At 36.4% G+C, this 21,521-nt stretch overlaps 3 protein-coding genes across 3 annotated transcripts; 2 read left to right on the top strand and 1 right to left on the bottom strand.

Annotated features, from left to right (window-relative positions):
* Nucleotides 1-6,607: 6,607 nt before the first annotated feature.
* Nucleotides 6,608-10,002, top strand: LOC137941666 (uncharacterized). Its single transcript, XM_068787169.1, has 7 exons — nt 6,608-7,186; nt 7,733-7,790; nt 7,925-8,005; nt 8,102-8,137; nt 8,236-8,475; nt 8,561-8,699; nt 9,212-10,002. Exons 1-7 carry the CDS (start codon nt 7,011-7,013, stop codon nt 9,703-9,705), a joined length of 1,224 nt encoding a protein of 407 aa, XP_068643270.1. The 5' UTR covers nt 6,608-7,010; the 3' UTR covers nt 9,706-10,002.
* Nucleotides 10,003-10,945: 943 nt separating this feature from the next.
* On the top strand, nt 10,946-14,329 carry LOC137941425 (uncharacterized). Its single transcript, XM_068786831.1, has 5 exons — nt 10,946-11,260; nt 12,349-12,477; nt 12,769-12,933; nt 13,574-13,879; nt 13,998-14,329. Exons 1-5 carry the CDS (start codon nt 10,949-10,951, stop codon nt 14,136-14,138), a joined length of 1,053 nt encoding a protein of 350 aa, XP_068642932.1. The 5' UTR covers nt 10,946-10,948; the 3' UTR covers nt 14,139-14,329.
* Nucleotides 14,330-14,515: 186 nt separating this feature from the next.
* Nucleotides 14,516-20,752, bottom strand: LOC137941546 (uncharacterized membrane protein At3g27390). Its single transcript, XM_068787005.1, has 9 exons — nt 20,377-20,752; nt 19,815-19,923; nt 19,476-19,671; nt 19,252-19,379; nt 18,753-19,041; nt 18,554-18,660; nt 17,782-17,944; nt 15,280-15,728; nt 14,516-14,897 (listed from the first exon to the last, which is right to left on the bottom strand). Exons 1-9 carry the CDS (start codon nt 20,459-20,461, stop codon nt 14,744-14,746), a joined length of 1,680 nt encoding a protein of 559 aa, XP_068643106.1. The 5' UTR covers nt 20,462-20,752; the 3' UTR covers nt 14,516-14,743.
* Nucleotides 20,753-21,521: the final 769 nt, after the last annotated feature.

Here is a 21,521-nt window from a genome sequence, read left to right as displayed (position 1 = left end):
TTCCAAGGTATTTTGCACCTTGGAGTTCTACTATGTTAGAATTGGTAAGTAACACGTACATCAAATTGTCTCTAATATCAATTATAATGTTGCCCCACACAAGGACTTACGCCACTCAATTAATTACAACAATCAATTTATAATGAACACTCTCACATAGATTTGTAGTAGCACACTAAACACATAGCCTAGACATAGAAGAGGATTTTCAACAACATTTGCCTTCATAAGGACTTCTAGCTCATAATAGCAACAAACAAGGCTTACTAGCCTCATCGCATAATCTTTCCTTAATTTTTGAGGTGGAGAACAGTCTCGCCTTGCCAAGTCGTGACCACATAAACAAGGATTACTTGCTTGTGTTCAACCCAAATATTATGCCTCTTAATAAGCAAATTTCAATGCAAATAGTAGATCAAAAGTACTTAATTGATCGGATTTCAAAATATAAGCTCGATAAAATAGATTGGTTTTTAAATGGAGGAATACTACACAAAGCATCTTGACTCAAATATGGTTTTATAATATAAGCACTCAAGTTAGGTATCTGAATCTTTAAATTTAGATGACCAAGATTGTTAAAGATTTAAAAGTATAGACTTTATGATGCTTGAATTTTGAAAATGTCCTCCATGTATTCGATATCATTAATAGCTCCTTTTTCACAATGCATACCTAGTAAACATGCTAGAAAGATATGATTTCAAAGTATATGAACACAAATTCTAGCTCAAAAGATGCTAAACAAACACTGATTTAAAAATCTAAGCCTAGAAATAGTTAGCTTTTTGTGGGATTCCCTATCTTGAAAGTCAAATTGATCTCCAAATTTGATTTTGAAGTAAAAGAGCACTTTGGAATCGTCGTGGAGGCCTTAGGAGTCAAGAAATAATATTGGGGGTGAAATCAACTTAAATAAATAAGTTCTCAACATGCATATTTTGAATTGTTGGGTTAGAAAGGGACCTTTTGTCTTTTTCAAAAAAAATAAAAATAAATGAAATGTCAACGAAAATCCTTGGGAAAATACTTAAATTTTTTATTATGAGGTGTTAATCACATCGATAGGTCACTTATAGATGTTGGAGTCCTATCTCGTTTGAATTGAATAACTAAAGATTGTATACAAGTCATGCCCTTGATAATGTCTAGTCGAGTAGGCACCATCTAGTCCATATATGCTTTTATCCTTTTCTTTTCTTCAGGTTATCCGGTTGGATCAGCAAACAACTTTAGACGGAGACCTTTCTATCTCGTCTGATTGACTCAACACTGATCGATCAATTGCTCAATGCAATCTTCATGCGGCTTCTTCGTTTAGATGTTTTGATATATGACTTCAAATAGGGACTTTTTTCTTTGATTGTTCAGTTGAGCTCCAATTGTTTGGTCCAATTTCATCATCTTTTCTTTTGACTTTTACATGCAACATCTAATTAATTTAACTCAGACATTTGACTTTCTCTACACACCTTTTTTTCCCTTCTTTTCTTCTTCTCCATTAGGGTTTTACTTTCTTTGCATTTGGTCAAATAAACCTAGTCTAATGGAATGGCCATCTTGGCTTGACCATATTTTTTGTCTATTTTTCTTCTTTTCTTCTCTTTTCTTTATCTCTTTTTGCCATTTCTCTTCTTCTTCATTACTGGACTTTTCTTGCTTATTATGCTAGACTCTCTACTTGGTCAAATGGTACTAGTTGTTCGGATAGTTCGCTTTCTAACATGAGCTGATTGCTTCCCTCTTGTATGAGTTGTTTGGTCTGTCATATGTCATTTGAATGAGTATGTTGCTAGAAATTTCCTTTAGGGGCTTTATGAGCAACAAGGTATTCTCAATGTACATCATTAATGACTTCAGTATTTACTATCATAAAATTTATCAAAGTCGAAATCTTGAGCCCAACATTCTCCCTCTTTTGGATGAAGACAAACACTCATAAGCAAATAAAAATAAAAGGGTAAATGAGAGCATAACCATAGATATAAAGTTAGAAACTTCCCTTGAGTTTTATATCGAACTTTTTATCTTGACTCCCCCTAAGTCATTTCAATGTTTTGCACTCTAAGAATTCCACTTAGACCTCTTTTTCTTTTTGAGCATTTTATATGCTTACCTTCATTTCTCCTCTTTTTGACATCATCAAAATTCTTATGGGGACTATAGGTATACACTCCTATCATCATGCAATGCTCTCTCTCTCTCTCTGCCAATTGTATTTTACTCCCCCTTTCTATGACATACATGTGACCATTCATAGGTAGTCCCGTATAATTTCACATCCAAAATACAAAAACATACATAAATAACTTGTAATATGCTAACATTTTGTGTATATCCCTTGTTTTTGGGACCCTAAACCCTAAACCCTAAACACATTTTCATTCATTCAATTAGTTTGATTAATCTAGGTCCATTTTGAAAGTTGAGCCAACCTTTTGGTTTCACGGTCACTTGGGTTCTTATTAAACCATAGCTGTTGTATGACTTTCTAAAGGATTGAGTAAGGCCATATTAAAAAATTAACCTAATTTTAAATATTTGTTATACCAATGCAAAAAAGGTTGTGTTGTATTTTATTTATATACTTAATTGTTTTTTTAATCTATTAATAGACATTTAGTGTTCTGAAAATTATAACCATTGGATTACTATAAGAAAAATCTTGTGTAGACAAGTCCTAAGTCTCAAGTCACATTATTCAAAAAGCCTTTGTGGCTATAGTTATCTATTGATAAGTGAGTTGTGTATTCACTAGCTAATAGCCACTTTTTTGCCTATTGACTTTGAAAATCTTTGTGGGTCTAGCTTGTGTAGCCTAATTGTAAACTCTTTTTCGGGTTTGGTTTTTGTAGGATAGGTTTAAATTCCTTGCCACCATAAGTTCCTAATGCAGACAATTAATATACTTCGACTTTTATATGCATATAATTGTAAGAGTCAGTAGGCTTTTCATTTAGTACATTTTATTCTAAATTGGGGAGACACTTTAAGAGTCGATTAACAACCTAAGTTTAGGTTATGAACCATAATAAAAAATCATAATATACATTGTGTAGTTTATTTCATTTACTTTGTACCTTAATTTTATATATTTTATAAATGGATTTTCCCACAAAATAAAAGATTACACAAAGTTTGGTAAAATGAGCTAAAATTTTGACATTAGTACCCCCTCCCCGACGATTGTGCCTTTTGAAACCTAACAAAAGAATGCAACAAACCATTGGAAGGTGGAGTTCCACCTTGAGAGGCGAATTCATTGGAATGTGTTGGAAGATGGGCCCAAACCCATACGACAGAAGAAAACCCACAAGTCCAAGTGTGTGGAAAATGGGCTCAAGCCTACAAGATCAAGGAAGACTCACACACTTAATAGAGGTAGAAGATGAGTTCAAACCTACATATGAAGGAGAAGGCCCATAGGCCCACATAGTGATAGCAAGAGGGTAACTAAAGAGTTTCTTATAGAGATAGCATTGATATAATTAGTTTAAGTTTTAGGAGCATAATTATAATATTATACTTTTATCATAACGGGGAGGGTTAGAACATAAATCCAAACCTCTTTATTACTCTAGGTTTCTTGTGTCTCCCTCTTGTCCTCCGTGAGCTAAATCAAGTCAACATGGTATGGTATCCGAGTTGACTTGGCATAACAACATCATACCAGCCGAAGACTCCTCCAGATGACTCCCGCTTAGCTTCATCAAACGATGGTAGTCATCTTCGATGTGACTCTACCCAGTAAGAATTTGCATGGTATTTTTTGAAGTTTCTAAATCGGCATGCTCTCGCCATTAACGGAAAGTATGACAATTCGGAGGAGAAATACAGAAGAAGGCTCCAGTATAATTCTAGAGCCATGTCTGGGCCATGTGTGGAAGAGGTTTCTAGAGATATTTCGACAACAAATTTTCGAGCATGATGCTGTTATACCACTCTATTTCGTCCAAGAAGCAGTACTTTGTTGATTACTCAAACAAACCAATGGGAGCTTTCTTCGCTTTGTTCAAGCCATGGAAGTCCGAAACAACGTCCTACTGTCTCCTTGGTCTTTGATACGGGGCATTATTTTCGGGTGATTACTTGTTACCCTCCTTAATTGGCATCTTTACTCATACCAATTGAGAGTCGATGTCATGTGGAGGGACATTGTGATAGAGGAATTTATTACTACACTTTTGAGCAATGCCTATAGACCCATACTCGTATCACACTACCTACAAAGGATAAAAGTGTGTCCAACATCCAGCATAAGTGATTTAACTAGAGTATGGAGTGATATCTTATGACTAGGAATGATTTTACTCTCACTTATATTATGCTAACTAGGCCTCTTGGCAGAGACAACCAGCTTGAGGGGGAGTATTAGAAGATATGGTAAACGACCATTTTAAATAGGAAGATCTTATACACTATTTGTAGCAAGTTGGGCGTTCATGATGTTTTCTTACCCTCAGCTTGAGGAGAAATGTTGGAAGTTGAGTTCAAACCAACACGATCAAAGAAGACCCATAAGTCCAAGTGTGTGGAAGATGGGCTCAAACCCACATGATCAAGGAAGACCCACAAGTCTAAGAGAGGTGGAAGATAGGTTCAAACCCACAGATCAAGGAGAAGGCCCACAAGCCCACATAGTGATGACAGGATGGTAAATAAAGAGTAATCTCATAGAGATGATATTTATGTAATTAGTTTAAGTTCTAGGAGCATAATTGTAATATTGTAGTTTTATCAATCTATAAATTGTACTTCAAGGGGAGGTTAAGACATAAATTCATAATCTCTTTCTTCCTCGTGGTTTCTTCCAATGGGTGTTTCTCTCTTTTTCTCTGTGAGCTAAATCCATGAAGTCCTGAAAATCAACAGAATATAACAAATTCCATATTTACAAATCATTGGAATTCACATCTATGCCATTAAGAAAAATAGGTGAATTATTTAAAGGGATTATCAATTATAGTAAAAAAAACACATTTATTTAATACTTTCGTTTGACGTTGCATTTGTCCTCGTTATAACGACAAGAAGCAAGAGTCGTGTGGCTGGCATAATGTGATAACCGAACACCATAAAAATAGAAAAAGCTCATCTTCTCCCACGTAACCCAAAGTCACAAGGGACACTTTTAAATGGGACCCATTTCAAATTTCCCTTGTTGATGTGGAGTCCATTAACAAAGCCCTAAAGCTCCCAAGAGACTAAAATTCAAGGATTTTTGGACGTTTTCCATTGTGGTCCACACAAAACTCCATACCATGACAATTATTTATTTCTATAAAGGAGAAAAAACATTTTTTAAATAAAATAAGAATAAAATAATTTACTTATATAAAGAAAATTTTAGACGACGAAACATTCCACCTATTCGGTTTCAAATTTAGAAAAAAATTATTTCTTACGGTGTGTTTGTGCAAATAGAAAAATATAGGAAGTCACAGGAAATTTTTTCACTTTTTAACTTATTTATAAAAATACCCAACTTTGGCCGATCAACTATACATGTGTACAGTCAAAAGTGACATGTTGGCTTTGACTGATTACCTTGTGCCACATTATCATAACACATCAGCACTTGATGAATCGAACTACACGTCAACGAACACATCATCTTTAAGCCATGTCATCACCCACGTAGGATGCCACATTATTAAATTGAAACTTTTATTTGAAAAATTCTTTTAGAAATTTAAAAATCAAATTGATTGGTACAATTTTTATTACCTTATATTTAAAATAATAAAAAATAAATAAGTATACTAATTAATTAAAAAAATCTCACTCTTACCTATTTAACATCTTTTATTATCAATTAAAAATATTTATTAATTAAAAATATTTTAAAATTATATTTAATTGATTTTTAAACTCTAAAATAAATTTTTAAATGTTTTTTAATTTATAAATATTTTTAATCGATAATAAAAGGTGTTAAATAGGTAAGAGTAAGATTTTTTAATTAATTTGTATACTTATTTTATTTTTATTATTTTAAATATAAGGTAATAAAAAGAGTACCGATAAATTTGATTTTTAAACTCTAAAATAAAAAAATTTAAATAATAAATATTTTTTAATCGATAATAAAAGGTATTAAATAGGTAAGAGTAAGATTTTTTAATTAATTAGTATACTTATTTTATTTTTTATTATTTTAGATATATGGTAATAAAAAGTGTACCAATAAATTTAATTTTTAAATTCTAATTATTTTTTAAATTTCAAATATTTTTTCAATTTAATAATGTGGCATCTTATATGGGTGATGACGTGTCCGACATGTGGTTCGACTCATCGTGTACTGATGTGTCATGATGACATCAAAATTCGCGTGTCACTTTTGATTGTACAAATGTGCAGTTGACCCGTTAAATTTGGATATTTTTTTAAATATGTTAAAAAGTTGATTATTTGTCTAATTATATTAAAAAAGTTGGGTCATATTCTAAATATCCCTATTTAAAAACAAAAACGGAAATATCCCTGGTCGTTGTATCGCTCACGGGAGAGAGGGTTGGTCATTAGGCTTCCTCATACCCTCAACGGCGTACGTTAGTTTCAGTCGTCTTTGTATTAAATACAGCTGCGAGCAGATTTTGCTCGTTTGCCTCAATTTCTCCAATCTCCATTTTGACGTCCATTTTACGCGTTTCTTCCCGATTTTGAGTTGACAACAATTGGGTCAAATTGCCTGTTCGTAACCCAAGGAAACCCGCAAAGTCTGCATTTATCACCTGGGGCTCAATTCTGGAGCGTGGAGAACTCAATTTTGTTATCTGTTGGCTGCAACTTAGGCTGTTGGAGTTGAAATTAGTTTCTTATAGCGGGAAAATGCTGCAAAGCTTGTCTTGGTTCGATCGTCGAAGCCGATGAAGCGTTGTTTGATTTCAATGGAGACTATTGTTGGGATGAAGTGTTCTGAAGCTGAGAGGTTCTCTGTGTAAGGTTTTGAGTTTGAAAGTTGGTTAGATTACTATAGTCGAGAAAATATAAGGACTTGAACGGAGATGTGGGGAAGTGGAGCTAGGTTTTATTGGGGGAGAAAGGAGACTGGAGGGGTGAAGGGAGTCGTTGTTGTTTTCGCATGGTTGTCGAGTGACGAGAAACACTTGAAACGCTTCGTGGATCTGTACGCATCTTCTGGATGGAATTCACTCATCTGTCATTCCGAATTTCTCAATATGTAAGTTCCGCTTTTTGATTATTTTTGTAACTTCGCTGGTTAAATAATTATACTTTCTTAAATTTCCAATGAAAAGGAAAGGAATAATGATTGCTTAATTTTCTATATTTCTATTGGTAATGAGCTCTTTCCAACCGATGTTAGAGAGTTATGATCCAGTGTGTTTGCACGGTCTCCACCTGATCGCTGTACTTGTTAAATCCTGAGGTAGGATTGGGATGGCCGATATCTTTGTGTCTTAAGACATGGGAAGTTGGGCGGGGCCTTCAAATCCAAGGGACGAGGAGTTGTTTTTGCAGTTAGTGCAAGCCGTTTGGGAATATTTATTGGAGTAGAATTATTTTATTGTTGGAAGTTCTCCAAGAACCTGCCATTCTGAAATGAGCTTTTTTCATTTTCTTCTGAAAGCTATTCCTAGTCGGGTGCTTTATACTGCAAATCATTGTAATTTAGATAAAAAGTTTGATAATAGCAGAGCTGAGCCCGAAGAATTTTCAGCACATTTTTTTTTCTGTTCCTGAGTTCTGGGCTGCAATTTTTTGACAGGTTTTTCCCTGACAAGGCCACAACAATAGCATTTGGTTTAATCGGCGAGCTTGTTAAGGTATGCGAGTGATGTGCCAGCAATTACATTTGGTTATTTGTTGTCAGGCAACCATTTTTCCTATGAAGAGGGAAATATATTAAATTGGGTTTTACTATGTGAGAGTGATCGTTTTATCTTTTTATGGATTTTAGGAACTGAAGGGCAAACCATTGCCGGTAGTGTTTGCAGCATTTTCAGGAGGACCTAAAGCTTGCATGTACAAAGTGCTTCAGGTCTGTTGTCGAAACCAGTGTATCTGTTATGTCCTGTGTGTTTGAGTGACTGTCAATTATCTTATATAGGCTTAACAATTTTTCTGTGACTCGCAGATAATTGAGGAGAAATGTGAAGAACAACTTGATGCAGTGAGTTTTCTTGTTTTTTGATCTTATATTAATTTAACTATTAATGTTGTTATATTGGAATTTTGAATTTTTGATATCCTTGTTCTTCTCTTATCAAGGATAAATATCGAGCCATCAGAGACTGCATTTGTGGTTATATATATGATTCTAGCCCTGTAGATTTCACAAGCGATCTGGGTACTCGTTTTGTGTTGCATCCATCAGTACTCAAGATGAATCAACCACCAAGAATAGTTTCGTGGATGGCAAGTGCCATTGCTTCTGGTCTAGACAGTCTCTTTTTAAACAGGTTTGAAGCCCAGAGGGCAGAGTATTGGCAGACCTTGTACTCTTCAGTTGTAAGATCTCCCTATTCTTTACATGTTCACACTACGAAGATATCAAATTTCTTCCCTAATTTATTCTTCTTGTTTTTGCTCTCAGAACATGGGCCCATTCTTGATTCTTTGCTCAGAAGATGATGAGCTTGCTCCCTACCAAATTATTTGCAACTTTGCTCAACGCCTGCAGGAGCTTGGTGGTGATGTGAAACTGGTGAAATGGGCCAGCTCTTCTCATGTAGGTCTGTGCTATGTCACTCATATATGTGGATCTTAAAACCAATAGAGACTAATTTAAAACACTAATAGAGTTACAGAAGACTGTGAACTATCACTATTCTGTTTGGCGTTTGTTCATGGTGCAATGATGCCAACAAATGTCATTGTAAGTTCAGTAATTAGTTCTTACAACATGATCAAAGTGAGAATGATGCAAAGAAATTCTCTTTAAGAACATAGTACATCATATAGCCTAGAGATCTCTAAATCAAATATAATGAAGCAATTTAACTTATCATTGTCTCTGGTATGAAACTCAAAAGAATAACTGAATTCTGCAATGACGATCTAATTTGTTTTGTTATTTCATCAATACACTGGTTTGCGAGCGATGTTGACATCCTGGGGTGTCTTATGGGGAAAAGGGCAAAGGAAAGAAACTGCTCGTCATTTTCAAAACAAGACAAAAAAAAAGAAGATCTCCTTGTTTCTGTGTTAGTGACTAATTTTGAATTCATTGTTCCTACTACTGCAGGTCACTTCAAGCATCATCTGACTGAGTACAGGGCCCACGTCACCGAGTTGCTAGAAAAAGCTGGTTTAATTTATTTCCAGAGAACTCAGCAGCTCAACCATGAAAGAATGGGTTTGGGAGGCACATCTGACCAAATAAATGAGGTTTGCAGTCTTAGTAAAGCTGCTGCCAACTCAAACGAGAGCCTCCGAAGAGTTGCAGTGGACCCAAGTGACCACTTCTTTTTGCCAAGCTCGATGGAGATCCAGGAAGGCAGGGACATAGGTTCTGTGCAGGATGAGCACAAGCAGAGACTAATCCATCAGCAAAGGAGCCAACCGGCCATCAGTGCACACAGTGTTCTGGGTGGGATGCTGTTCGATGTTTGCATTCCCAGGAACGTCGAAGATTGGGACATAAAGAATGGGTCATTCAGTAGGAGGCAGAGATTTGGTTCTTCAAGCAGGAATGGTCCATTTAATCCTATAAAATGCATAAGAAGGTCAAGACTCTAGTACTGTTACATGAAAATAAACTGGGCAGAAAGTCTGTATCGTTCTTGTATCTGCCTTGAACTTATACAGGAGATGCTAGAGTAGAACCCTATGCAGTTTGCTGGTGAAGAGGATTCTAGATGAAAAAACAAGAGAAGAGTGTAAATATATCCATCTAAATTTTCCACTGAAATCATCGATATGCTCATGATTTCACAAAAAAATTCTGCTGCTCTGCTTAGTGGGTCGTTTACAAATTTTTAATTGCACAAAATTAGCTTTCATGAGAACACTCAGTCAAGAGTGGTTATCCAAAAATCTGAGACACGCTTCACGCAGCTTCCTTGTGCAGAAATTCTCCAGTATTAAATAACTCTTCCTTGACCTTTCAATCTTTCTCACTCAAAACGATATATATTTAAAGATGCAGATCAGTTCCGTGATTGTTCAATTGTTCCAATTTTTTTTTTTCTAATTCAAAACAGTGTCTCATTCAATAATTATCCTTACAATTATTCAAGTCATTGGATACTGAATATAACAACAGGTAAAACTCATTTTGCTTTTCATTATGTTGGAGAAAAAAAGGTTGTTTGACTTCTATTTATTTCTGTTAATTTTTCAGGACTCTATGAATTTAGTTCATGGATAAAAATGAAAAAAAACTTATTCGGAGAAAACGGAAGGAACTAGGGTTATGGACTTCATTCCTAACCCTCCCCCTGAACTTAGGGTTTAGGGTTTAGTGTTTTAATCTTGGAATGAAATGACCCATTATTTATCATCCTACCATGTTATATGTCGGATTATGGGTCTTCTCCTTGATTTGTGGATCTTGTGTCCGTCTTCTATATCTCTTGGTAGCATAAATCTTCCTTGGTCTTATGGGTTTGGATTCATCTTCTAATACACTTGGATATGTGAACCTTCCTTGGTTGTATGGGCATGGGTCATATCTTTGAACAATTTCTATTTAATTAAAATAATTTCTATTCAATTAAAAATTATTTTAGTTATGGCCTTAACACATTTTGTTATTTTGGTAAAACTTTATTTATATTTTCCACTCTTAAAATTATATTATTTTCCATTTTTTGTGAGCCAAAAGAAATTTAAGGGAAAACGTTTTGCTCTCCTAAAAATGAAACAAAGAGCACAGACTAGTTCATTGTTTTTTGTTTTTTTAGGAAGGAACGGAAAGGGTCACGTTATCTGTTTAAACTTTTATAAATTTGTTAATGGGAGTACTAGTGGTAGTGGATTTATGGGGGTCGTTGACATTGACGCCGAGGAAGAAGAAATGAAGGTGCTGGTGACTGGAGCTTCAGGCTACCTGGGAGGCTATCTCTGCCGGGCTTTGTTGGAGCAAGGTTACTCTGTCCGGGCGTTTGTCCGGCGAAGCAGCGATCTCAGTAGTCTTCAGCCGGTCGAGGGTGCTTCCAATGAGCTCGAACTTGCCTACGGCGACATCACTGACTACCACTCTCTGCTCTCCGCTTGCTTCGGCTGCCAAGTCATCTTTCATACCGCTGCTCTCGTGATGCCATGGCTTCCAGACCCTTCTAAATTCTTATCTGTGAGTCAACTAATTTAATCCCAATTTGTTCACCAATATACATATCGTAGTATAATTGCATCTATTGATCAAATGGCTGCAGGAGTCGGATCTTCTTCGATTCTCTTCCCTGGCGCAGGGCCATCCTGGACTTGAACCAGATACCTCGCGATCGCGTTTTTTACTTGTATTAAATTACGATTGGCAGAAGAAGAATGAGAGAGTGTTATTTCGGTAATTGATGCCACGCTTTCCAAGTGGCTAACAATGGTCCTAAAAGTTTTCCATCAAAGAGCTTTTTAGTTTTAGCATTTCAGAAAACCTATGTGACCTAAACTTGCTTTTTGGGGGCAATTTTACTGACTTTCTTATATAGAAAATCAGTTAAGGGATTTGTGAAGAGCAGCATATCCGGGATATTCCAACTTCCCGGATTATGAGATTTTCTCTGTAATCTTATTTTCTGTTTTGCCTATAAATAGATGTAGCAATGGATATGTCATTCATTCAACTCAATATGCAAAACTAGAACTCGAACATTTCTCTTTCGCCTCGTCATTTGTCAGGATTCGTAAGCCATCTGCTGATTTTTAAATGACAATATACTGGTCTAGGTCCATGTTGCCTATATTTAAAATAAGAATGAAACGCAAAACAAATCTACATCCTGTTGCAGTTGAGCCTTTGTCAATTTGTTGATGCCTTTGCTTTTCCAGTTTCTTTTGTTAATGACAATATTGGACAGCATCTCTGCACAGCTCTTTTCTTGTGCTAAGAATAATACACACACATTTCTGAAATTATTGATGAAATATAAAAGAGATTTATAGATTGTTTGAGCATATTTCTACTCAGGACTTTTACTGCACCAATTGGAAGAGACTCTGTGGAAGAGACGTTTTCCAAGACTTGCTTCCCATTATTTCTACCTGGTGGATTCATTTTATCTTCATTCTGTACTTCTGTTGTAGCTCTTGCCAAAAATGATACAGCAGAGAGGTGGACTAATTTCAAGATAGTTAGGATGAGGCTTTGATGATGATGTTGAGAATGATAACAGTGGTTATGAGCTTATCAGTCCATTGAAATATGTTAACTGGATTCTGCAGGTTAATGTGGGAGGCCTGAAGAATGTATTGCAAGCCTTCAAAGAGGCAAAGACGGTGCAAAAGATAATATACACATCATCGTTTTTTGCTCTTGGACCTACTGATGGATATGTTGCTGACGAGAAACAGGTGTACAATAAATGCCACACTCATCCCTCTTTCTTCTGTTAAGTTCTGGCTGTTGCAACCTAATAGGAGCAACACAGATTTCAATGAGAATAACTACATGCTTTATGTAAAGGTTTACTTATAAGGCATTTAGGTTTACCTTTGAGAATATTAGTTTTATGGTTTAAGTGCTTCATGCTTTATGGCTAAAAGTGCATTCATTAGATAAGTTTGCTCACTGGTATCAACTTTTGCTTTTCTCTCTTCATTTAATAACAATGAGTTAACTATTGCAGCACTTGAAAATGGTAGGTTCATCGTGAGAAGTTCTTTTGCACGGAATATGAGAAGTCAAAGGTTCTCAGTGATAAGATTGCATTGGAGGAAGCCTCTGATGGACTTCCAATTATTCTTTTGTATCCTGGAGTCATTTATGGACCCGGAAAACTTACAGATGGAAATGTTGTGGCCCAAATGGTAAGAGTTTTATAATTTTTAATATTTGCTTGACTAAATCAAAAGAGTTAATATTTCAGCTGAGGCATTGGAAGTTATGCATGGAACTAAGGTTTTGGGACACACAACAAATACTTACTATGTGCCTTTTTTGGTCCTCATTCCTCTTACTCAGCTGTTATGCCCCCTATTTTACACCTAAGATTCTGATTTTGATAAACATAAGTAAAATACATGGTATGTTCTTACTTTGTCCTACTTCGGTATTTTACCTTTGGTTCATGGGGGTATTTTCAGTGTGAGTTCTTGAGTTCAAGTCTCACTATGAGGTAAGGATTCATCCTGTAACCTACTTGCACTAACGCAGTATATTCTTTTTGAGTCCCTTATTTGAGAAATCAAATTTGATCAGCAAGGATTTCTGGCAGCTACTTCTAATTCTTTTCCCTTGTCATATGTCTAGCTTTTTACTTTCTGTGCGACTTGAAACACCGTCAAATTATAAAATATAAAAAGTAGCATATCAATCTCTCCATGATCCAATGTTGAGATGAATAATCTACCTCATGGTGCCAGATTGTCTCTTTGCAATAACATGACGAACATATATTGAAGAATTTCAAATTTGTAGTGTTAACGTTTACTTCTTATTTCATCTCAGATGATTGAGCGTTTTAATGGAAGATTACCAGGTTATCTAGGCTATGGAACTGATAAGGTATCATTCAGCCATGTTGATGATGTAGTAAATGGCCACATAGCAGCCTTGGAGAGAGGCAGAGTTGGTGAAAGGTACCTACTTACCGGGGAGAATGCATCTTTCGTGCGTGCATTTGACATGGCATCCATTATTACCAATACAAGCAAGCCGTGGTTCCACATTCCTTTGTGGGTTATTGAGATTTATGGATGGATATCCGTTTTTTGGGCTCGAATTACGGGCCGTCTACCACTAATCAGTTATCCGGTATCTACCCAAATTCTGTTATTGAAGAATTTCTTATCAAATGCAAAAGCATCTTATGTTGGATAAGATATTTTTAATCCAATAGTCTCTCACCTGTTGCTTTAATTATTCAATGCAGACTGTGCGTGTTCTAAGGCATCAGTGGTCATATTCATGTGAGAAGGCTAAAGCAGAGCTTGAGTATAGCCCTAGGAGCTTGAAGGAAGGCTTAGAGGAGATGCTTCCCTGGCTGAAAGGCCTGGGCTTGATAAAATACTAGAGGGATAATGAGTTGCATAATCTTTCTAATCTTTTCGCATTTTTGTCAAGAATGGGGGTTTCTAAACGAAAATGAGGGTTCATGCTGTATAAAAGATAAGTTTCCATAGATATGGAAATGGATCGTAGACTTTTCAGACAGACAATGCAATGAATGGAACATGGATAAAACTTATTTCTATCGGCATGAAAGTGGGGCTTTAAATTGTAATTTCATCAATAATCTGTCTTTGATTTTCGAAAAGAAGTTTTCGTTATGAAAGTATACAATATCCGGAATGTTTAAGAGCGTTAGTTAGACAGCTGCCAACTAAGTAGATAGGTGCAGGTTCCTCTTCAATCTGATTCCACCGTCAGGCTTCAATCTGTTAATTCGTCTTTATTCCAATTAAATGGAAATTTCTTCATTCAATGAAACATGTAATTTACAATACCCAAAATGTTTGTGTGTTAAGCTTCAAGTCAAGAAAGAAAGCTGTCCTAACTCACGGAGAAAAGGACTCCCTCTTCTCTTACTGCCACAATCTATAGTTTTTTTTTTACTCTCGCTACAGCACAACATATTTGTACAACCATGAATGGAAAAAATTTCTTTACTTTATCCCACTAAACAATTTCAACAGAAGCAACTGATCTGGTAGAGTGGGATGCTGCTGAGCCTTCCCTTTCTGGGCAATATGCTATGAGATTCTTCACAACACACCGGAACCGCCTCCTGTGTGTAGGAAATTTTACGATGCTCCTTGACATTCCTATCAATCTGACAAACAGTTCTAGTCAGTGACATACCCACAAATAATCAGCATAATGTATCATGCTATCATAAGGCAAGATTTGTACACAGAAATAACAGTTCAACCTCATTTGGCACAACCACAAGCTTCTCTTGAGATCTGCAGCTTCCCAAGAAGCTTGAGTTCGTCCAGGCATGGCAGGTTCAGTGCACAAGGTGAACACAACTTCAAGGATATGCACTGCACTTGCCCATATAAGACGAACAGTGCTTGCACTGAATTTCTAGTGGGAACTAGGGATAACATAGGATCTGAATTCCCTCGTGCAGTCTGGTAGTTGAAATTAATTTATCGGTCTTTGGACTTGAGTTCCCTATCACTAGTCATATCAATGTGCAAAATTCTTACCTTCTACTAATGGCTTGAATCTGAGCCAGCCTCACAGCATCCTGAGGGACAACAGAACCATTGTCCCAAATCTCCATTCTTTGTGGGTAATCACCCAAGACTAAAAGCTTCTCCATGAATCTCAGCTCACCCTCGGACATTTTAATAACTTTGATCTGTTCCTTTAAAACAAGCACAGGATGGAAAAACCAATCTATTAAACGATCTTGTGGCCGATTTTGGTGTGTCACATCCACCCCATCACTAAGCAACAATCCAGTTGACCCGGCTTTTATGGAATTTATCAAACAGACGAAGAGTGAGTAACAGGGGATGCCAAGGCCAACTAGCATTCCCTGATTCCCACTCTTAGCTTTAATCCACTCATATAGGTCAGCAACTGTGATCACTTTTGCATCAATGAGCTCCTTCCCTCTCATTTCACAGGACTTCATTATATCTTCCCATATCTGCAGCATTGAATTTTAAGTTGTCACATTTTAAACTCTTTCTGTCTCCAAAAGAAATAAAAAGATACAATGATAATAACTTCATCCAAAAATAAGTAAAAATTGCATGAAAATTTGGAATGATAGAAAGTGGTTCATTGCCAAGATTGACATCAGAAAAGGTCCAAGAGGCTTATGATCTGCAGATGAGGGATATATATCAGGTTCATACAGCACAATTATCAATAAGCCTCTTGACTGTAAACATTTTGGAGGATTCTCATGTTTCACATGTATCATATTTAAGCATTGTGCTTAAATAGATATTTCAAAGATGCACCTATCAAATTGAAATATAAAATGCAACAAGCTTTGAGTTCTCAATTTCCAAATAGAAGCAAGTATCTCTAGATGATTTTCAGTTATTCTTTTCATGCACATGATTACATGATCTGTGGAGAATTCTCTCCTATAGTTTCAAAGGCCCTCTATTTTGCATCACTCCACCATCTTACCTTTTGTAGACTAGATTTGTTAAGTTGGGTCCAAGGCCCATCCCAAAATGACTAGCCAACTTAGAAAAACTTTTTTCCAACTAATAAACTCAAAATCTTTGTACTCTCTAATCCATGTGGGACTATTCCTTCACACTCCTCATCACGTGTAAGCCCACTTTTGTGGCTCTGCAAGTAGATAATTTAGGTGTAGGCCCTCTTTTGTGGCTCTACAAGTGGATAATTTAGGTGTATGCCCTCTTTTTGTGGCTCTACAAGTGGATAATTTAGGTGTAGGCCCTTTTTGTGGCTCTACAAGTGGATAATTTAGGTGTAAGCCCTCTTTTGGTGGCTCTACAAGTGTAGAATTTAGGTGTAAGTCCTCTTTTGTGGCTCTACAAATGGATAATTTAGGTTTAGGCCCTCTTTTGTGGCTCTACAAGTGGATAATTTAGGAATATGCCCTTTTTGTGGCTCTACAAGTAGATAATTTAGGTGTAGGCCCACATATGAGTACCTACTCAGATACCATGTTAAGTTTGGGTCCAAGATTCACTTGCAAGAACTTTTCAGATTGACAAACCCAGAGGCCCCTTTAAGTCAGACAAGAAAGGAACATAAAAAATAACAGGGGAACTTAGTTATCAACAAAAATAGGAAGAAAAGGAACTACATCATCAAATTTGCTGAATATTCTCAAAAGTGAATCTAATCTTGATTAAAAAGATATATATAATAAAAAAGATGGTGAAGAGTCGATGATGGTGGTTGTATAGAGAAGCCCTAATGCAAGTGGCATCAATTACTCATTTCAAAAAAAAAAAAAAAAAAGTGGCATCAATTACAATGCTTTCTAACGTTAAGTCATTTTGTTTGTTCATCAATAAGTAGATATATATGGATAAGTGGAATAACACACTTAGTACCCAAAAGTTCCAAAAATTGGAAAAATAGAAGAAAAACCTAACTAAGAAGACCATGCAGTATCTTTCTCTTCGTGTATCTCTAATATGAGTATCTGAAACACAAAGTATAGCAAATCTCCCCACAGTTATCAATCCAGACAGGTACAACAATCAGGTAAATGGTGTACCTAGGACAAAACAAAAAAAAAATTTAAAGGCCAGAGACTAAGTTAATTATCAGCTAGGTCTCATTTAAGCATATGAGAGTCACTGCTACAAAAGACACAGCAAATAAGTTCTTGAGAAATTAGAATTTTAGATGTATTCATTCGCATGTCTATAAAAAACCCCTCTTTCATCATTTATCACACGATGTTTGTTATAACTCTTGTAAATTGTTTTCGCTTGTCCATTAAGAGAAGCAAACCAGAAAAATGTGTTCTTTCATCATTTATCACACGATGTTTGTTATGACTCTTGTAAATTGTTTTCGCTTGTCCATTAAGAGAAGCAAACCAGAAAATGCTAAACACATCTAAGAAGCAACCATGTAGTAATATGTAAAGAATGCACTAAAAAACAGAAATATTTAAAGAAACAAGATAATACATTTTGAATCTTAACATGGTGGCAAAATAACACGAAAATCACAAGGTTGAAATGTAAAACACCCACCTGCACCATTTTCACCTCTTGTATTGCCTCTCTTACAGATCTTGAAGGAGCTAATGTCGGCACCAGCATTGCAGGTGCTGCTGAAGAAATAGCTGTGAACCTGGTACTGCCCCCAATAGAAAGCTCGGATGAGTGAGAGGCCTTCTTTCTTCGGTAACGGGGCCTGGCTGCGAGCAATGAGGCACTTAATACGAGAGAGAGAGAGAGAGAGAGAGAGAGAGAGAGAGAGAGAGAGAGAGAGAGAGAGAGAGAGAGAGAGAGAGAGAGAGAGAGAGAGAGAGAGAGAGAGAGAGAGAGAGAGAGAGAGAGAGAGAGAGAGATGACAAAAACAAACAAAAAAACAAAAAAACAAACAAACAAGCAAACAAAGAAGAAGAAACGAAGAAAGAAAGAAAAAAGAAAAAAGAAAGAAATTAGAAAGAATGAAAGACAAAATAATGTAAAGAAAGATAGAAACAAGAATAAAAGAAACAATAAAAAAGAGAAAAAAAAATAAAAAAAAGAAAGAAAGAAGGAAAGAAGAAGAAATAATTAAGAATAGATAGATAGATAGAGATAGAGAGAGAGAGAGAGAGATGGATAGAAAGATAGAGAAAGAGAGAAAGAGAGAGAGAGAGAGATAGATGAATAGAAAGATAGAGAGAGATAGAGAGAGAGAGAGAGAGAGATAGAGAGAGAGAAAGATAGATAGATAGATAGATAGATAGATGGACAGAAAGATAGAGAGAGATAGAGAGAGAGAGAGAGAGGTTAAATTATGGGAAAAGATTACTTTGGAAGAACAGATCCCTCTCTCAGATAAAGCCAATCATTTGTGTATTCGTCAAATTCAGAAACCATGGCAATGATATAAGCAACACCTCTCCGAAAAGATCTCTCCTGCATTAATTATTACATTATATGGTTTGGGGAGAAAGATAACAGTAACTAGTTACATTTGAACATAAACCCAACAAGGAGATAGAACTCACCTCATACACAATAACTGAGCCATATAGGCCAATGAAGAAACTTGAGAAGATTGCCATCAAAATGCTCCCAATGACCACAAGTGGCCAAAGAATGATTGCTAGACCAGCTACAGGCACACAAGCAGTTTCAAGAAATGGTCCTTCTCGGGTTATGAGATCATGTAACAATCTCTGCCAGCCCTTAAAAAGCATGTATGGACTTTTCAAAATGGCTATTGTTGTGTAAACTGGGATCTCCACAACCAGACCCATCAATCCCACAAGAATGATTCCAGGAACCTCAATTAACCTACAAGATTACCAAATTCTGACAGCTTAGTTTTGTAATTTATATAGCACAACTTCTCTCATTGCATCATCTAAGAATAATACCCATCGTTGTCCAGTTTCAGAGTTAAATCTTCAGTTCACCATAAGCAACATAATTGTTTTCTTGCCTTTACCTTTTCCTTTTTAATATTTTCAGTAGTCAAGAAAGAGAAATGTGACAAGGTCATACTTGATTGTGTGAATTTCACCAGAGCCTTCTCTCAACTCCTGGAAGAACTGAGGATATGAATAGTAGCAAAAATCGGTGAAATCTCGGACTATGGTGCAACTTCCTTTAATAGTGTCCCATGTCCCATCCTGGCCATTAATTAGAATAATTAAGACAGTCAACACTGCTGTTTCTTGATAAAATAAAACTGATAAAAGCGCAGGTGAAGCGCATCAAAACATTACCACAATACAGTGCATGAACCTTTTTGATTCTCTGTCCTGCCTGAAGGCTTCAAAAGCTGATACCCATGGTGTAAAAAACCCATAGCCAACACCAACAAGGACACTGCCAGCAATGCCGAGTCCCACCCAAAGACCAAATAGCGGAGGTAAAGCCAACAGCAGGGGAACCTTAAGTGCAGCATCAAATCGATGAGTCCTACATAGATAGGCCAATCCATTTAATCCCACCAGCCAGAAGGGATACGAATTCTCAAAAGTGAAATGAAATTTGAGCACGTAACTTTTCATAACAAACAATTCATGAAAACTAAGAGAAATGCAGATGGTTGGGCTACTTACTTCACTAGAGCATAAGCAGTGCAAGCAACATGATAAGGTAGGAGCCCCAAGATAACACTGGCGTTTCCAATAATGATTATTAAACCTGCAATAGGTCCTACTAATAGACCTGGTACATTATAAATCAATTAGATAAGATCAAAGTTATTTAATATGGATTGCAGTATTACTACTATCATGAAACTAACTAGAAACTACAATTTAAGAAAAAAAAACTACAACTGGAAATTAGAACAAAAATTAGAAAGGAGGCAAAGTCTCAAGAGGATTCACGAAATTCAAATGAAACACATAACAAAAGTCGCCACAAAAAGAATCGTATAATTAAGAAGAAACACAAATCTCAGAGAAAATTTCCAGTTCTGTTCACCAAACTGAAATAAAACTACCATGAGAACCCAATGAAAGGATTAAGGTTAAAAAAAAAAAAACCGATAACACCAAAAAAAGAAGTAAGATTAGCATAATGAAATCTCAAAGCACCGCGGAATCGGCCAAACCCAACTTTTCCCTCTCAAATGCAAAGAAAACTAAAACCCCAAATAAAAAAGAACGGCCGTACCTTTAATAGCACCAAGAACAAAAGCTGAACAAAACGCAAACACGACATAGACGACCTTCAAAGCTTCCTCCACCGAACTCCACATCACTACGAACCGGGAAAGACCCCAAAACCACAAGACAACCAGGGTAATTCAAGAAATCGGAGAGAGAGAGAGAGAGAGAAACAAGGAAGGGGAAGAAGAGGCAGAAAAAAATTAAAGAGCTGGTGGCTGTTGGTCGTCTCTCCAAATACAGTGGAAAACGCTTATTCAACTCCTGGCGGGTTTATTTGACCTTGCAATGAAAATAAAAAATGTTTGCACTCTCTCTCAACTAGCGGCGGCGGCACATGGGCGTCCAGCCAAACATCCCGGGGAAGATTTTTCAAAAATCAGTTGACGCACAATTGCCATTTGGAACTTTCTACGCGGGCACGGATATTAACATTTATCATGGGATAGGACACAGCAATACACTAAAAGGGGCTTACTTTTATCCACCGGTCGCCATTCGCCGCAATAGTCTTCTCACCTCCACATTACGCCAAAAATCATTCAAGGAGAAGTTTTGTCACCATTAGGTGGCAAAAGGTCGATTTAGACAGGGTTTAAGTCAGATCAATTTCGACTTACTCTTAAACAGGTAGAACCAAACCCTACCTGTTTGTTAAACAGGTGTAAAATGCAAACCAGTACCCGACCTGTTCATCTGGTCTAGTTTAAATATATTGAGCCATAAAATTTAGAGCATTTTGGTAAAGTTTTTACTCTTTTGATTGAGTAAATCCACCTCTCCTCCGCTTCTTTGGTGTTAGTGGGGAGTAGCCATCGCTCTCTTGGCCATCACTGTCGGGAAGGCAGCGGCTCCTCTCCGCTAATGTTAGAGCAGAGGGGTCGCTGAAACAGAGAGGCATTCCAGTGTGAACTAAGCACCAATCTATACGATATAAATGCAGAATTGCAATCAGTTATGTAGAGACTTGGCGGAATCGTTATTCAACTCCACAAAAGTCAAGCTAAAGAGATTAAAAATTTAGGAAGGGTAATGCGTCTAGAAGCTCCTTTTTTCCATCAAATCAGGTTGTAAAATTAACTCTAAGATTCGACAAGTCTTATGTTCTTATCCATATAAACCAAACACAAACGCTAATGTTGATTAGTAATA

This window comes from Aristolochia californica, unplaced genomic scaffold (assembly GCF_029961685.1).
Source record: "Aristolochia californica isolate CCGP_79_NKW_82.1479 unplaced genomic scaffold, dmAriCali1.0.hap1 SCAF_9, whole genome shotgun sequence".
In the NCBI taxonomy this organism is placed as follows: Eukaryota; Viridiplantae; Streptophyta; class Magnoliopsida; order Piperales; family Aristolochiaceae; genus Aristolochia; species Aristolochia californica.
The sequence above is the reverse complement of the archived record's forward strand: the minus strand, read 5'-3'. Positions and strand labels throughout refer to the sequence as shown.

Coding starts and splice junctions, on each gene's coding strand:
- LOC137941546 (XM_068787005.1), bottom strand. CDS start 20,461: ATGTGGAGTTCGGTGGAGGAAGCTTTGAAGGTCGTCTATGTCGTGTTT. Junction 19,924..20,376: donor TGTTCTTGGTGCTATTAAAG/GTACGGCCGTTC, acceptor ATAATGTACCAG/GTCTATTAGTAGGACCTATT. Junction 14,898..15,279: donor ATTCAAGCCATTAGTAGAAG/GTAAGAATTTTG, acceptor ACTGTTTGTCAG/ATTGATAGGAATGTCAAGGA.
- LOC137941666 (XM_068787169.1), top strand. CDS start 7,011: ATGTGGGGAAGTGGAGCTAGGTTTTATTGGGGGAGAAAGGAGACTGGA. Junction 8,006..8,101: donor GCATGTACAAAGTGCTTCAG/GTCTGTTGTCGA, acceptor TGTGACTCGCAG/ATAATTGAGGAGAAATGTGA. Junction 8,476..8,560: donor AGACCTTGTACTCTTCAGTT/GTAAGATCTCCC, acceptor TTTTGCTCTCAG/AACATGGGCCCATTCTTGAT.
- LOC137941425 (XM_068786831.1), top strand. CDS start 10,949: ATGGGGGTCGTTGACATTGACGCCGAGGAAGAAGAAATGAAGGTGCTG. Junction 12,478..12,768: donor ATGTTGCTGACGAGAAACAG/GTGTACAATAAA, acceptor TGAAAATGGTAG/GTTCATCGTGAGAAGTTCTT. Junction 12,934..13,573: donor GAAATGTTGTGGCCCAAATG/GTAAGAGTTTTA, acceptor ATTTCATCTCAG/ATGATTGAGCGTTTTAATGG.